The 18,448-nt window shown below is 33.8% G+C and overlaps 1 protein-coding gene across 1 annotated transcript; it reads left to right on the forward strand.

Moving 5' to 3' along the window:
* Window positions 1-556: 556 nt before the first annotated feature.
* Window positions 557-18,029, forward strand: LOC127850147 (G-protein coupled receptor dmsr-1-like). Its single transcript, XM_052382974.1, has 2 exons — window positions 557-755; window positions 16,674-18,029. The coding sequence occupies exon 2, from the start codon at window positions 16,679-16,681 to the stop codon at window positions 17,804-17,806; it is 1,128 nt and encodes a 375-aa protein (XP_052238934.1). The 5' UTR covers window positions 557-755; window positions 16,674-16,678; the 3' UTR covers window positions 17,807-18,029.
* Window positions 18,030-18,448: the final 419 nt, after the last annotated feature.

Raw genomic sequence — 18,448 nt, forward strand, 5'->3', positions numbered from 1 at the left:
ATTTAAGTACGCCCGTTAACATATATCTATATTTATATAGTTAACAAGTTATTAATCGTGCAACATATTATTTAAATATAACTTTTATTGTCAATAAATCTGAATAGCAAAATGAAATATTTAGTATGTGTGTATTTGCATTTTTTTTCATGTATTAATTGCCCGTTTTCAATGGTTTAACATTGTTATGTTATTAAAACATGAATAAACAGCAGCCAATTTAATGTCTGCAAAACAAATTCCGGGTATGAATAGGTACATCATTATTGTTAAACATTATCGATTTGAATATGTTTAGTTGTTGAACGTCACACATCAAGTTTCGTTTAATAATGAAACGTCCGGTTTTATACATGCATGCAAGCATACTCAGGTGTGTCTAAAATAAAACAATGCACTAAACGCGTGCATACGTTGAAATCACACGGATTTCAATTACCCAGAACTACGTTCCCTTTCTCAGAGAGACAAAACAAAACCAATAACCGCGTGAAGCGGTCCTCTAACAAAGGGAATGTCTACAGTGGTATGAAAAGGTCTCTGATAATGCCACCTCGCTGGTAGCACGCTTCTTATTGGAAAACTGAGTGTGCGTTCTGATATAAGAATGCGAGCAGTATGGAATTAAACGGAGTGATAGAATCGTTTTAACACAATAGAAACGCAAATACCGGATACGTATCGATGTATTTATTTAAATATGGAGGAAACATATTTGGATTACTAGTTGGAATTAGTTGGATACAAATATCTAGGTAAATATATTTAAGGAAAAAATATTACACTTTACACGGCCATGTACCTGCTGCGACACTATAAATATTATTTATTACGATGTAAAAATTCCGTGAACCAATATATATTACTTTCACCTGTTGTCATTATTGTTAAATTCGTATAGAAATAATCTTATATCTTGTTGTGTTTGAATTGAAGTTTTAGTACAATACCTTAAATGTAATGTTACAAAACTAGGGTGTTCAATTCAAAATTGCACAGATGCTTCAATAATATATATAGAAAAAATTGTTATGTAATACAACTATGTAATGAAATATATACCGTTTATTTTTACCTTGAAGATGTTTAATTCTGAAATCGCTAAGTTCACACTTTTGCTTGTTCTGCTGAAATACAATTTCACTATCTGAATGCTTCAACAATTCAAATAATTACCAATATGTAAGAGTGACGGACCGTTAATAGAATGGTTCACATACTATCATCCTAAACTTGGAAAAAAAATAAAGCGACATTAATCATATCTAAACATGGACTGCTATAAATGTACTAAATACTTAGTGGCAAGGGACGTGTGTGACTGTCATTCCAATTACTTGCTTATTTGCGAAATCATTGAATCATGTGATCGCATTACTTAAACGAGAATTCATCCAAAGCGACAAGTCTTGTCAATATATAGTATTATACCACCTATTTGATTGACCAACTCTGAATTCCTCGACGTTATTAATGAGTATTATATTCCATAGATACTTCGGAACATACTGGTCAAGAGCAAACAGTAATTTAAGATACAGTTTTAAGATTAAGGTTTATAGATTTGTGAACGTCCATTTCATTTATTTTCTAAGAGTATATACTATTTGGATTATTTTGAAATGGTTATAATACAAAGAAACAAATAAATACATAATAAAGCCTTTATTAAAATTGAACTCGGAGACGTTTGGAAAGAAACCATATAAATCGCTTCCTCTAGACACTCAATGTTTGAAAACATTCTAAACATTTTGCTAAGTCAGGAGTGGTTTTCCACATTTTTTAGAAAATTGCACACATTTCGAGTTTCATCTAAGACTATGCGTGCAACGTCGCGACTTTGTCTGTCTGTGTACACGGTTAGTTTTTGTTTCCTTTTAAATCTTTGCAAATACGCGTTGATTAATTGTTTTGTGTGTGTTTTTTATTAAAACAATTCAATTAAACAATACATTTTAATATATCGTGTTAATTTCACTAAATATGAATATACTTTATACGGAATACGCATTACGGCTGATTGCGGTTGATTTTATAAATACCGTACTCAATGTCTGCGTAAAATCAATATATAAAACTACATAAAATAAAATTATTAGTTTAACTTAATTAATACATCTTCTCGTGAAAAAAAACAAGTCGAATATCACGCGCGTATATTGATTTTAATACATCGATTGTGTGAACAAAGATATTGTCAATACTTGAAATGCATAGGAGAGTGAAAGTAATGTTTCGCAAAGTACTACAAACACAAACATGAAATTTGTGAACTATGACAAAAACACTAAAAAAAATTCTACAAAAACAATTGAACAATTTAACATGCGTGCGAGTATATGTTTCAAATATATGGATCCGTATAAATTTAAAAAGTGTTGCTTTAAACTCACTTATTGGATATTCTAAATCATATACTTATCATTGTTAATTAAATCAGATTTAGAATGCTAATTGCCTTATAATCTTCTCCATTCGTAAGCCGTTATGTAAATTCACATTTCTAATTACCTCTCGGTGACCATTGTATTAGTAAACCGCTTTATGCTGAATATAAATCGCTTTGCTGTTTTATTGTAGTTCTCAAATGCAAGCACAATACGATGTATGGTAATTGCTTAAGAAACTAGCGCTGACATATACACTCTGATTGGGACAGTGATAAGCCCATTGATGCTTTCGTTTAAATTATCTATGGTTCATTTTGCCAAATATAACTTAGTGATGGTATTTGAATGCGTTTTGTAGGTGTGCGTGTAGTTCTGTACTCTATTAATCAAGTTACGCACACATTTCTATATTAATACGCTCGCACTAATAAAAGTATTAAGATGATGCATTCGGGATCAAATAAATAACGTAATAAATATCGGCGTCGCTGTTAACTTTATAAATGAGCCCTGCTCTGTGAAAAAGGGTTTTAATGGAGATGCGTAAAGTGTCGTCCCAGATTAGCCTGTGAAGTCCGAACAGCCTTATCAGTGATGACACTTTACGCTTTTTTTGGTGTTTTTCGTTTACATTAAGTCTCTTCTTAGTACAAATCTAGTTTAGGCGGAAATTGTCGTTCCTGATTAGCCTGTGCGGACTACACAGGCTAATATGGGACTGCACTTAACGCATATGCATCAAACCCCTTTTTTACAGAGGAGTGCTAAAAGGTGCAATTTCTGGTCGTTTAGCGCGAACTAGGCTTACTATATAAATAGCATCAGTATTTACTGTTTTCTATGGTCGATACATTTGTAGTCGCGAAGACGCTGGACGACCTGTAAATAAATCTCAAACACACGCACACACTGTTTTCTATGACCATAGTAGTATTTAAATTGAAAACAAAAACACACTACAGTCCGGTCGTTAAATGTTTGTAGATAAAACAGGGTTAGTCTCGTCTCAGGAACGTTTAAGTCAAATTTAGAGATAAACATAAAAACGTGTTTAAATACATTTCATTATATATATATATATATATAAATATATATATATATATATATATATATATATATATATATATATATATATATATATATATATAACGTTTTAAAGTAATTTATAAATAAAATAAATGTGCAATATCAACAACTATCTTTACAGCTTAAGTGTTATGTTTATGTTTGATTTACTATATATATTATTCAATTGGGCAGCTATGATTTCTGCTTTTTTAGGTAGTTGCTGATTACTATTAAGTCAAATTATCTATTTTTACATCTTCTTCATAATGAAATTTTACTGTCTTATCTCGGCAAAAATGGTTCTAATTTTCACGGTTAATTATAGAAAATTTTCTAACTCAATCGTCATTTCACCGAAATTGATCGTTGCGTTTGAATGATACGACTTTATGGAGAAAAAACCCATTCATATCATGAAACATTCATGTTTGTTAGCGAAAATATATTCTATGAGCTCGGTTTTGTCCTGATTGGCCTGTGGTGCACATGCTGATGTGGACGACACTTTATGCGCATGCATTATGAACTGGTTTTTAGTATGGCGCACCAAAGGGGTCGAAACTTTAACTTCTGCTCGAGCAGAAAAAAATGCTGCTCGAGCAGCAATTTACTGGTCGAGCAGCATTTAAATGCGTCTCGAGCAGAAAAAAACCTCAGCATTTATTTTTAGAATAAGCCATTGAACCCGTCAGCCAATCAAATTTAAGCTTACAAACGGACGACATAAGCTATCTCTACGGAAACGGAATAGACCGGTGTAGCGTGAATATTGTCAGATCGTGAGATCTGTCACACAAATCGGAAATCTGACGATTTTCACAGTACCCCCGTGAGATTGCTCCGATCAGTCGCCGTGAAAAATGTCAAATTGATGAAAAATAATATATAACGCATTGTTGTTTCACTTCAACTTAATTTCGCGTTTTAACAGCTTGCAGTTATTTTCGGACATCTTTTATTCGGACGTTGAACCTAAACACGTTGTTCACAAAGATATCAAAACAGTAGTTCTAACACCATGCAAACATTTGAATTTTAAAACGATTTTCGTTTTAAATGTTATATATATCGATGATGTACATACATTACGCTGTAAAGAAATATGGTAATGCCTAATGTACAGTCATGAGTGTTGCAGTGTTTTAATACAAAGATATAACATTGATATAAGAAAATATTTTCAGATTATATATATACATATATATTTCAGCTTAGAAAAGTTAAGAACTGAGTATGAACCAAATTCAGTGCCAGAAATGTATAATCCCAATCGGTGTTTTTATCATCATTTTAGCTAATTCACATGTACACTCAATTCAGGAAAACTATTGTATTATATTTCACACAATCATAGTTACCACTTTCATCATTTATTTAATCTGTCAATAAGCTCGATTAGTAATTGTCGGTTCGGCTCGGGTAATGCTTTAAAGTACCCCGTGTTCTCTTAAGTATACTTTAATGTACCCCGGGTACGCTAAATATACTTAAACGTACCGTCGGTCTGTCTGTCAGTGCATTCACTCACAAACTTGTCATGGCTTTATCTCAGAAACTCAATATAAGTTTTCAACATGAAACTTTATGGGTGTATAAATATAGCTGAGGAGAGGTGCCATGCACACGAATAATAACCCTTCGCTTTATGAAATAAGAGTTATTACGCTTTGTTGTTTTTGTATGATGTAACTAGGGCTATATCTCAGATACTATACAAGATTTTAACATGAAACTTCATGAGTGTATAATTATCAATGCACGAGCACCATTACCGTATACTTTCTTACATAACGGTTATTGCCCTTTCTTGTTATTGTTATTTTATGATGTAACTTTTCATGGCTATATCTCATTTATAGAAACATGCATAAGAACCATATTCCTTCACTTTCTTAAATAAGAGTTATTGCCCTTTGTTGTTTTTGTATGATGACACTTTTCAGGGCTATATCTCAGAAACTATAAATACAAGATTTCAACATGAAACATGGGTGTATAATTGTCAATGAGAATTAGTGCAATGCACAAGAAACATAACCCTAGTACATATAGCACTATACACGATTTAAAGATGAAATTTAATGGATGTTAAGATATCAATGAGGAGAGGTATCATGCACAAAGTCTATAACCCTACACTTTCTTAACTAAGAGTTATTGCCAATTGTTGTTGTTTTATGTTGCAACTTTTAAATAAGTGAGATAAGTGTACAACCCTTCAAATACACATTTCTGTTAGTTCTGCATCCATCAATAATCAAAATGTATTTGGCGGGGGATATCAATATAACGAATTTGCTTATTATTAGTCTAAACGTTGAAATAAACTAAATATTTTAAGTAGCATTGAGAATATAAGACACAACAGACTCATCAGTGGTCAGTGTTATGTTAGCATATATTTAGTCGGTTACTGAACTAGGGCAAATATAGTTGAAGTATATCAGGTGGTCAAAAAGTCCTCACCGCCTAGCAGATAAGTCTACACAGTATTTTAAAACCGGTTCATGAACATAAAATGATAAGTCATTTCCGCCATTGGGATTATTTATTTTAAGTCAATATGTTTTTGGAATCTTAAGGCACTCAATGAAAAATAAATCACTACATAAATAAATATCTAGGTCGATTGTGATTCTGGCAAGCAATGATTATCATATCAATTATTGTCCCCAGAGTTATTCTTTTTTTCTTGCACTTATCATAATCTAACCATCTGCATTATTTTTGCCAAACAGGTGGTTTTGCAATCTTAGCACCACAATCATCAATATTTGTGTTTGGATATAAAGATGTTATAAAAATTTAGGATTATATAACCTTAAGTTTTATTGTGCTGTACTTGTTTAGGAGATGTGTAATACCAACTGGCTACTTCTGTTTTCAGAACCAAAAGGCACAGAAGTTCTCAGATTAATCGAGCCCAAAGCACTTCCTGCTACAAAAACATATGTTCGAGCAACAACACATATTGATAATATACTCTTGGTTTATAAAGACATCAACAATAAGCAACATGTATGCATGAGCACATATAGTAAATATGATTCATATATAAATTAAAAAATGCTACAGTTAAGAAATGCATTTCTTATTGAATCACATGTTATTAAAACCATCATTTTGAATAGAAATTACACATGCAGTAACAACCAGCTGCAAAAAAATTGTTTCTTACATGATTACTTATTCATGTAAAGGATAGGAAATAACACACATAAGGAATGAAATATTATCAATGTGCAGGTATCAACAGTTGTCTTTGATATAATCTATCTTGAATAATGCATACTTTTTAACATGAAAATCTCATTTTCCACAAAACACTAAATTAAAAGTAACAGGAAGGTGGTAAAAAATTCATTATTTCAGTTACAAAGCAATGAAAACTATCGGTTCATTCAAGTTAACTGTATAAAACATGGCATCACCTTACAAGCAGTATCAATATCACCTAAAATCCGCAGATGTTGAGTAAGATTGCCTTTTTAAACAAAAAATTATAATTACCCTAAAATGAGTGATTTAACAATATACAAAGAAATATCATGAACCATTTTCAACATTTAATTTGTTGTTCTTAAATTTAAATAAATATGCAATTTCAATTTCAAACTATTTATGCAGGGAAACCATGAACACACAAAAATTTAGAGCTCATCTTTACCTTTTTTATCCCCACGCCTTTTTAAAAGCATGGGGATATTGTGGTTATCTCCGCCGTCTGTCTATCTGTCCGTCCTGGACACTATTTTATCCTACACTATCAGCACTAGAACCTTGAAACTTACACACATGGTAGCTATGAGCATATATGCGACGGTGACAGCGACGGAATTTTGATATGACCCCTGGGCCAAAAGTTATGGGGGTCAGGGTGGGGCCGGGTCAGAGATTTTCCTGCGACCGCGATTCGAAAAAGGCTCATAACTACTGTATCCCTTCAGATATTGCTTTCATTATTGGTATGCATGTGTTTCTAGACAACACCAATCCATGCGCATACAATTTATTACCCCTATGACCTTGAACTTTAGGCCAGAGTTTAGGTTTCGAAATCTGCGACCGTGATTCGAAAAACGCTCATAACTACTGTGTCCCTTCAGATATTGCTTTCATATTTGGTATGCATGTGTATCTGGACAACATCTTTCCATGCGCATAATTTTTTTTATCCCTGTGACCTTCCCTTGAACTTTGGGCCAGTTTTCAGGTTTTGAAGTCTGCGACCGCGATTCGAAAAAGGCTCATAACTACTGTGTCCCTTCAGATATTTGTTTAATAGTTGGTATGCATGTGTATCTAGACAACACCTTACCATGCTCATACAATTTTTGACCCCTGTGACCTTGACCTTGAACTTTAGGCCAGCGTTTAGGTTTCGAAATCTGCGAACGCGATTCGAAAAAGGCTCAAACCTACTGTGTCCCTTCAGATATTGCTTTCATATTTGGTATGCATGTGTATCTGGACAGGACCTTTTGTGACCTTGACCTTGAACTTAAGGTCCGCGTTTAGATTTCGAAATCTATTAAGTGGTTATCTACCCAATCAAAAAAAGTGCAGGCATTTTCCTCAGACAAAGGAATTATTCAACAACGAAGCTTGTGTATTGAAAACATATATAGAGTTACACAGTAGTGGCGCAGAGATTTATTTAGTAGTCAATAATTTGTGTTTACTCATCTGTGAAATGGTTTAGCTCATCCATCTAATGTTTATACAAGGGATTATAAAATATTGGTGCACAGGGACACCTGTATTTAAGAGAAGTGATAGAATGCAGTCAAACATAAAAAGCATGAGAAACTCATGGAATAGAGCCTCAAGAATCTATAAAAGGGCTGAAACTTTCAATTTGTTCAATCATACTTTTCATTACTGAAAATCTTTCAAAATGTTCTAGTGTGAAAAATGTGACAAACAATTTAAAGTAAAAAGGACTCTTGAACAGGCACATCAAAGACAGACATGAAATTTAACATTTTCATTGTTGTGTACAAGATTGCGATAGAAAATTACTGACACGCTTCTATTTAGTCAACCATTTAACCTCAAAACATAACTTTTCCAAAGCAGAAGAAAAACGAATGGCTATAACAGAGCATGTTCAGCCATCTCATTCCAATGAGGATGATATGTACATAATGGACGTCAGTGAAGTTGATTCAGTATTAGATTTGTTAGGAGAGCAGGATGAGGAGGAGAAATAAGGGTACCTAAATCCAAGTGAATTTTACTCTTGTATAAAGGACTTCGATTTTAACATTTTCGCCGACACCAGAATAAACAAAGCCTGGCTCCATTACCAACCCTAGGGCGCCCCTGGGTCGAACATGCGGCGTGGGGATACGCGTCGGCCTCTGCCGCGCCATTTCTAGTTTTAATTTTAAATTGTAGTTGACCTTGTTTTTTTTTAAGCCTGGTTTCAATACATCAACTATATTGTGCAATACAAGCATCACACACATAGCTATCTTGGGATGTAGGTTGTGAGACGCATACCTCATGCAGCCATCGTTTGCAAACGTCGCATGATATTTCATTTTAATGCCGTGCGGGTCTATACAGTTGAGTGATCGAGTCGCACAGATATGTTTGCCGCACTCCATGAATCAGAAGTCTGCGTCCCACGACTAGTCTCGATAAACTGAAACATGGGCCTGTCGCAACATTGTGGGATGCTTTTTCCTGACCAAACATTCGGCAGTCTGGAAATAAAGTCAATATCATTCATACTTGACTTAAAAAACAACAACATTTGTTTGCAATAAGAAAAGCATATATTCACTAGATTAAGTGTTCACAAAAAATACTATTTCTGAAAATACAATTGCAAGAACGATAGTTTGACAGTAAAAGGTATTCATGTTTTATGCATCATAAATATACAATCACATTTAGACACTGAAAAACAACTTTTTATACAAAATAATATAATGGAGCAAAGAGAATGCTTTTTGTTCATTATATGACACATTAATAAATTAAAATATGAGTAATCTTCTTGTTTAACCTAATTTTCAGGGTTATTTGACAAAGGTGGGACTCTATAACACAGTTTGATACTCAGGTTATGATATTACACATAAAATATCATGTCCTTTATAAATTAAAAGAAAATGCAAGGCTCTAAAAACCAATGCACCAACAAAAAGGTCTGATGATTATATTCTACATTCTCCCATTATTTTGTTGAATAAAAGTTAATGCAGATCTTTACTAAGCAAACTAGAGCTTTGTCACAGACGTGACGTATACCCCCACGTGCCGCATTGACACAGACTATTTTGCATGCTGTCTTCACAAAACAAGAGAATCAAATTTATGGCGATTTTTAAGAATTATAATGCCATTATCATTAATGGCCATTTTGACCTTTGATCTCTTGAATTCTTTCGCATGACATGCCGTCCAAATTTATGGCCATTTTTTTACTTTTGAACTCCAAGTGTGACATAGACCTTGGATTTATCGACATTATTCTTTCGCATGACACATCGTCCAATGACTGTGAACAAATGTACCAGGTATTTTTAAAATCTCACAATAAATGACATAGTCATGGCTCGGACAAGATCATTTATGGCCGTTTTTGACCTTTGAACTCACAGTGTGACCTTGACGTTGCAGATATCGACGTAATTCGTTCGCGCGACACACCGTCCAATAATGATGAACAAATGTGCCAAATGATTTTTAAAGATCACAATGAACAACATAGTTATGGCCCGGACAAGCTCATTTATGGCCATTTTTTACCTTTGAACTAAAAGTGTGACCTTGACCTTCGATATATTGAAGTAATTCTTTCGCGCAACACACCGTCCCATGATGGTGAACAAATTTGCAAAATGATTTTAAAATCTCACAATAAAAGATGAAGTTATGGCCCGGACAAGCTTTTGACCCTTGCACTCCAAGTGTGACCTTGACCTTGGAGATATCGACGCTCTTTTTTTTCACGCGACACACCGTCCCATAATGGTGAACAAATGTACCAAGTAATTTTAAAATCTAACGATAAATGACATAGTCATGGTCCAGACAAACTTTCGGTTAAAAACACACTAAATGACCCCGTGACCTAGTTTTTAACCCGGCATGACCCATATTCAAACTTGGCCTATACATCATCAAGATACAACATGTGACCAAGTTTGGTGAAGATAGGATGAAATTTCGGGACAGACCGACAGACCGACAAAGCGACTCCCATATAGCCCCCATTACCAATGGTAATGTGGGTATAAAAATATATTTTATATTTACTAATCATATAAAGCTAATTTATTACCATCAATGCAAACACTCCACAGCTGTTTCCATCGTGCTGTTTGTTGCAAGGTGGCGCTTTGAACTCCCATTTTTCCAAGCCATCTTTCACAATTTGCGCTCGTTGACACATGAACTGGCTGCAACAAATATTTTGGTGGTAAAAATCTATATATTTTGGTAAGGTGTCATTACAATAATGAAATGATAATAAGTGCTGTACCGTTGTTTATCGATGGTTTTAAAATGGTTTTGAGTTTAGATGTGTAGGAATTGTACCACAAGGGTGACAGCCTGCGTGGTTTAATTATAAGTGTCTGAAAGACTTTGTCATCCATTATATTTGACATTTGACCATGTTCAACTTTTATTTTGGCTTTTTTCAGTTGCTTTTGAATGCTTTATTAAATAGAAATTTAATCATTAGTTCTTCTATTATGTAAGTTTGTTTTCACTTTCTGGAGGTTTATAAGAAAAACGTTCATTTTGTGTCCCAAGTGTACATGTACAACATTTAATAACCAACTTCAGGCTAACATTGAAGTTTATTGGAGAAACATTCTGATTAAAATTGACATTAAATTGAGAAGAGGATATGTATTTTTGTAATAATGTTATGGTAAAGTCAAATATACTTCCTACACATAATCATTTATATGCTTATATTTTTCTTCTGAAGACAAAATACGGAGACATACCCATATAATAAGAGTATTCCACCCCCAGAGTGAAGAAACCACCTTTTTTCTCTTGGAGATTACACCCTTCTGTGAACTTTTTTCCAGAAAATAAGTGCCTTTGTTTATTTTTTAAAAGCTATCACCTGTCACTCAAACATGATAAAAATTTCGTACACTTGGGACAATACGATATTTGTCTTGCAAATAAAGTTCACAAGGTTTTGGCATCAAATTTTCAGTACATCTTGTGATAAGCATAAATGGTTTGAAGAAAATGATGTAAAACCTTGGAAATTCTATCTTATGAAGAATTTAAAATAACTTTCTTGCAAAATGTCCACTTGGGACAGGGACAAATTCTGACCACATTTAGTATTCAGCTGTTCAAAATTTAAATGAACAAATAATTGTTTAAATACCTGTACAAATGTGTAGAAAAAACATGTGACAGGTTAAAATGACACTATTTGCCTATTAATATTGAAGCACTTTATGATGCCATCTCTTAATATGCGAAGAGAGTTGAAAATAGTGGCACAAAATTAACAAGAACATCATTGCTTTGAACACTTGCTACAAGAGATATCAACCTAAGTAAGAATCATTGTTCTATTTTTCTTGAAGCATATGCATTTTTATATTCATTAAATGATGGCAATACCTAATATTTCTGAACGTTTTATTGAAGTATATAATTGAAAATTGCATTTTACAAAAAATGTCACGCAAAACCAGTACACTTGGGGCAATTTTAAGGATATTTTTCAATATATTTTGTGAATGAAGCAAGTTATTGGGAAGATTTTTCACATTTAAGTTAATCACATGGAAACACTTCTGTAAGATTGAAAAAGAACTCAAACATGCTTAATGGTAAGAAAATAAATGCATGTTTTATTGAGGCTTCATTATTTTTTTAAATCACCCATATGATATAATGCGGCTTTTGTCTTTACGGAATATAAAAAAATCAAATATTTTTACCCGGAAGTTGACGCTGTAATACATTTTCTATTCTGTGTGTTCTTTTACCGAGCTTGATGAGGAATTTTTGAAAACGCGCCATGGAGATTTTCTTTCACCATTAAAAATATTAGTTCACGGATTCAAATCATAATTCCTGATTAATATGTTGCTACAGTGGATTCCTGTTCTTAGCATACCATGTCAGCAAAAATTATGCTAATAACAGGAATATGCTATTAACAGGAACACACATTTTAGCATAAATATAGCAACTGGGGGCATACAGGAAGTCAAATATGTTAATAATTGATAGTCAAAGTAAAATTTAAATGCAACATTGTATATGATTGAAGTTTCAGATAACTATTTATCAAATGGAATTGTATTCTAATGTATTTGCATTTGCATTTGAGCATATTTTAGCAGATTTAAAGCATATTTTCTTGGCATTCTGAGCATTTTCTATGCTATAAAGACTTTAAGTGAATTCTAAATATTGGGGTTAAAAATTATGCTATTAATAGAAGAAAAATACATTAAAATTTAAAGGAAATAATCTGTGCTTTGACATTCTATATGCTCATAACAGAAATATGTTATTATCAGGTATGCTTATAAGTGGAATCCAGAAATTATCCTTCAGTCTGACAGAATTTCCAAGCCTGCCAGACCAAACATCTGACAGATTATTTTACATTTTGCGGTGTCTGACTTGGCTTCTCACTTTTAAGTCCATGATGTTAAATGTTTTAGATTCAACACTAGTTTCCTCAACCTCACAACACCAGAGCTCCTGTGATGCAAATAAATAAACTTAAGTGGTATAAAGGGATATATTGTTTTCCCTGCAAATTGCGTTTAGTTCCTCACATTTGGTTAAAAACAAACCTGTTACCCGCCGATTGACTGTAAATTTAAACAGCAAACTCCAATACATATTCCTGTTTGTATTCTTGTATGAAAATGTCCACAACATATGGGCGTAGTTATATGGGGACTGAATATTCAAATACATGTAGGTTAAGAAGTACAGTAAATGACATGACAAATGCTGTTCATCATCCTTAATTCTAAACCAGCTATAAATGACATCATTCTTAAGAGGGGCATTTCAGAATACAGATAAAAAGAAACAAACGATTCGCAATGGAAAAATTATTTCCTACAGATATTTTTTATCGAAATTATTTCCGACAAGACATGTTGTACAATAGCATTCAATGGTTAAAATGAGTGTGTAATACAATGCCTAAACTCTTTCTGCAAAGTTTGGGGAAGTCTGCTTTAGGGACATTAAAATGGAAGGACAGATGAATGGTAACTCATTATAGTGCCACCAGTGTAATTATTATGCAATTTTTTTGCAGTTCAGAACTGAAAATAACATCCCAGAACTTAAGGTTTGTTCAGTCACAGACTTTCCATCATGTTTTTTGGATGTCAACTCAACTGCTGTATACCCAGTTTCTAACAAAATCGATAAGACGAATGATTCGGCACTTATTGGCTCTTGCTTTCTTGATTCGAAAAAGTTTGTGATCGGCTGATATTTTGGCGCAACAATCTCGGACGTCTTTCGACCTCTCTTAGCTATTTTTATCTCGCATCGTAATAGAAACTGAAAGTACAGACGCTTTACAAATACATGCACAATGAGCGACGAATTAAGTCAGATTGAAAACGCATAGCGTTCGAATAACTATGACCGTTTGCTGAGCTTGCTGAATGTAAGCGTCACCGCGTTACGATAATAATTCCAAAGAGAAAATACCTAAAATGAGCAAAGCATTTTTGATCGAAGCTTTTGTATCGTAAATTTGACGAATTTGCGTAAAAGTCAAATTGGTTGCGTTTTCAATACGCATGATATTGAATTTCTTTGCATTTTTGAACATTTTAATAGGGTGAAAGACGCAGATACGCAGCTTGTCTGGGGCACTGTGAACTGTTTAACAGACATGATATTTTGGATAATTGTCAAAGTTAGGACAGCAGATATAGATATATGGGGAGAACGAGAAACTTAAACAATGTTAACCAGAAAGGCACAATCACAGGCAATCGGCATCTGTGTCGGAAGCAATTATTAAGAATCATTAAGTAAGTAAATCGATAGAAACAGAGAAACTACACTTGCGCATCCATTGAGCCATTCTTATCAGTCATCGTAATGATTTTCGCAAAAGTTTTAACAGCCGTTAGACATTTATGATCGATTTTCTTATTTAGCGAATGGCAACAATTTTTTGATCGACTAGTTTGCAGCCTAAATGTAAAGCACTTACCGCGTGTCAATGTTAAACTATAAACAGGTCGTCACATAAACTTGCAGAGGATGTGAAAATGGCACCATCATGGCGGCAGCCATTTTTTGCAAACAAACCAGTTTCGCAGCAAATGGCAAATATAACAAGAGTTCTGATTGGCTAATGCCATAATCTAAAAATAAATGCTGGTCTTGCAGGATTTTTCTGCTTGAGCAGAAAAAATGCTGGTAGAGCAGCAAATTTGCTGCTCGAGCAGCATTTTAATGCTGGTCGAGCAGCATTTGTTTCTGCTCTAGCAGAAGTTAAAGTTTCGACCCCTTTGATATCCCATATTTTAGAGCGTGGACAATATTTATCCTGTTTTGCGTTATCTCATTGACATGGGTATTTGAGGTCTTATATGAAATACATCTTGCATTTAACGCAGTGATCTGTTCAGTAGTTCCCTACAACATCACGCAAATGGTCAGCATTTAATTGTTTCTAACATAAGCTATTGACATAAAGTGAACATATCAGTTACACAGTTGCAGACAAGTGCTGCATTGAGGTAACATAAGTACGGAATTTATGCTTACATTTATTACCTATACGAATACAATTGTTGTGTATACGTCAATGCGATTAGCTTTCTGAGATTTATTGATTTGATATAGCAATGTGTTAATTGCATGATAAATGGGTCATTTTATCAAATAATCAACACCTCATCCTTCTTATTGTTTGATCGTCTATCGCTTAATTATTTTACAAAAACGTTGTAAATTAAATTATATATTGTTTTACAGATAAACTGTTAATGGTAGTACACACATTAACACACTCATTTTGACAATAAACCGTATATTTAATGTCATTATATATTCTACCCCGTTTATTATCAGTTTAAACGTATGTTTTACTTAAGATGATGGTATCATGAAATATGATATGTTTTCAATAGTGAGATGGAATCAAACGCTACATTCAGCTGTTTTGTTTATTATGATAAAACATTGAGAAAAAAGGTTCTAATCTATGACCAGACGAAAACAAAGAATGCATTTAGAAATGTATTTCGATTTAATCGGTTTGGAATTTGAAATATTCTACGCTCTCGTGTGTATGCACATATATTGTATAATGTTCTACTAACATAAAAATGTGTAACATGAAGCATGTGTACAAGTTTAGAAACAATGGTTATTTACATAATGTCTAAGAAAATCAGAACGTTCATTTGTAAAGGTTTTGCCCGCTGCATAACAGAGTGTGCCATCATTTCACAGGGAAAACGCAGTTTAATGTCCCATTAAAACCCCATTATCATTGATTCAGGGTCATTCACCTTGTATTCGGCATTGATTTATAGTCAATAAATTCATCAATTTGACAACACATGGAAATTATAAAAAATACGCAGCAAACAGACTCGACATTACTCGCTGATTAATAGTAAGATATATATGTTATCTGAACATATGTTTCGTGTCAACATTACTTTACCTGTCAAAAATGCTGATTAATATGAAGAACACACAAATAAATTGAATATGTAAATATATTGAATTTGGCTAATAAGCGCTTCGAACTAACTATGCTTATTAATACGTACATATTCGCAAGTGTTAGTACCTCAGTTGTTACCTTTACCTTCAGTTACTGAACTAAACCAGTATGCAATAAGATCAGATTGACTGATATACACGCCGATGCTCGTGAACATAAAATAATTCAAATCTGCAGTGCATCAGCACATTATTGCTTGTAGACGTATGATAGTATTGACAATTGGTATCGGATAAAGTGATCATCAGGAAATGACGCAATCGATAAATAGAAAAAACAATGACAATTAGGCATTTGTTTCCATACCTTTACTATTCATAATAACTTACTTTACGACTAACGCACGATTTTGCACGTATCCTGCCCAACTGATCGTTTATTGAGACGACTTCGATAAGGTTCATACTATTAGCATGCAATGAAGACTTTCGCACCTAATTCATATGGTTTTAAATTTATATGTGTTTGTGTTTTAGGAAGAATGTCTTTTGCCGATGACAATATGTTCCAATCCGAAGTCATGGCAAACAACGTAACAGAAGGGTATACATGTGACGTTACTCAGAACCCAGTGGAAACGTTTGGCGGATGGTTTACGTCAATTCACGGGTACTCGAGCCTCATCGTATGTCTGTTTGGCATTCCTACGAACATTATAAACATCACCGTTCTTTCTCGAAAAGACATGCGAAATCCTACGAACGCACTTTTGTGCTGGCTGGCAGTTGCGGATTTGTTGACAATGATGCCGTATGTGCCGTTTGTGATTCATTTTTACTGTGTCTTTGATCCATCCGACTCCTCGCCCGAGAAGTTGACATTTTCTTGGGTGATGTATATGTTGTTTCTTATAAATTTTGTAGCCACCACACATACTATATCTAATTGGCTCGGCGTCTCCTTAGCTGTCTTTCGATATGTGCAACTGCGGTCAACCGAGAAAGGGACCGTGGCAAAGCGTCGGTTGTATAGTACAATTCAAAAGGTTATTGCAGTAGTGTATCTTGGATCTTCGTTAATTCTTATTCCTAATTACATGACGAATAAGATCGTCGAACAAAAAGATGAAAACAATAACACTTTATACATAATGGAAGATATTAAACTTGGCACGAATGCCACTCGTCCGATAGTGATTGTGAATGTTCTAACATATTCAATAGTCACAAAACTTATTCCGTGCATACTTATGACTGTGTTTAGTGGAAGTTTGTTAATAAGCTTAAATGTGCGTGGTAGGGAACGGAGACGACGGTTGTCAGTGACGTCTACGAATTTCAGGAGAGAAACTCGGCAGGCCAAAACGACACGAATGTTATTGGTTGTGATTATACTGTTTCTTCTCACAGAGTTTCCACACGGAATGCTGATACTTATCAGCGCCACTGTGCCTGACTTCTACTACAGAGTATACTTACCCCTCGGGGACCTTATGGATACTATTACCCTCATCAACAACGCCATTAATTTCTTACTTTACTGCATCATGAGTACACAATTCCGCACCAAATTTCTTCAAATGTATTTTAACAAGAAAACGTCGTTTAAAGACATGGAAAGAACACAGCTAACTACGTCCCTTAATAGGACGATAATGACATCTGCATAAGAGTTAACGGTTATGTATAATATACACAATGTTGACGATAAACTATAATGACGTTTAGAGGTTTAGTATTACTAAGTAACGCACCAAGAGATATGTTTGTATGTAAATACACATTTACTTCGTTAGAATTCTGACAAAGTATCATTAAATGACTTCAACGTGATATATTATCATGATTAATCTGATTATTATGTTGTGATCGCCTCAAGATGGTGAATGTGATTGCATTTGTACACTTATATGTTGTTAATAAATAGTACTTTTGCAAAGTGCGCGTCTTCTTGAAGCCCAACTCTCATGACAGTTTAATGTTTAAATGGCAGAATTTCCTAAAAGGTTACTACAAAAACAGGTAACTTTTATATTCTAAATTAATAACTGTGCAGCCTATTGAATATGTGTTTTTAACTTGGCTGCATTATATACCACTAACAATTAGATACACATATGATGCATATAACATCTTTATGCTAGTAGAAACTCTTTCACAGCATACCATAAGTATATGCATGCTATTCAGTTCAAGACGTATATAACATGGGTATACAGCAAATGTCGTACACTAAGCAAACGATATATGGATTGGATTGGCTAGACTAAGGACATTAAGATCATTAATGAAGCATTCATATCAGCACTAAG

Source organism: Dreissena polymorpha, chromosome 11 (assembly GCF_020536995.1).
Source record: "Dreissena polymorpha isolate Duluth1 chromosome 11, UMN_Dpol_1.0, whole genome shotgun sequence".
Lineage (NCBI taxonomy): Eukaryota > Metazoa > Mollusca > Bivalvia > Myida > Dreissenidae > Dreissena > Dreissena polymorpha.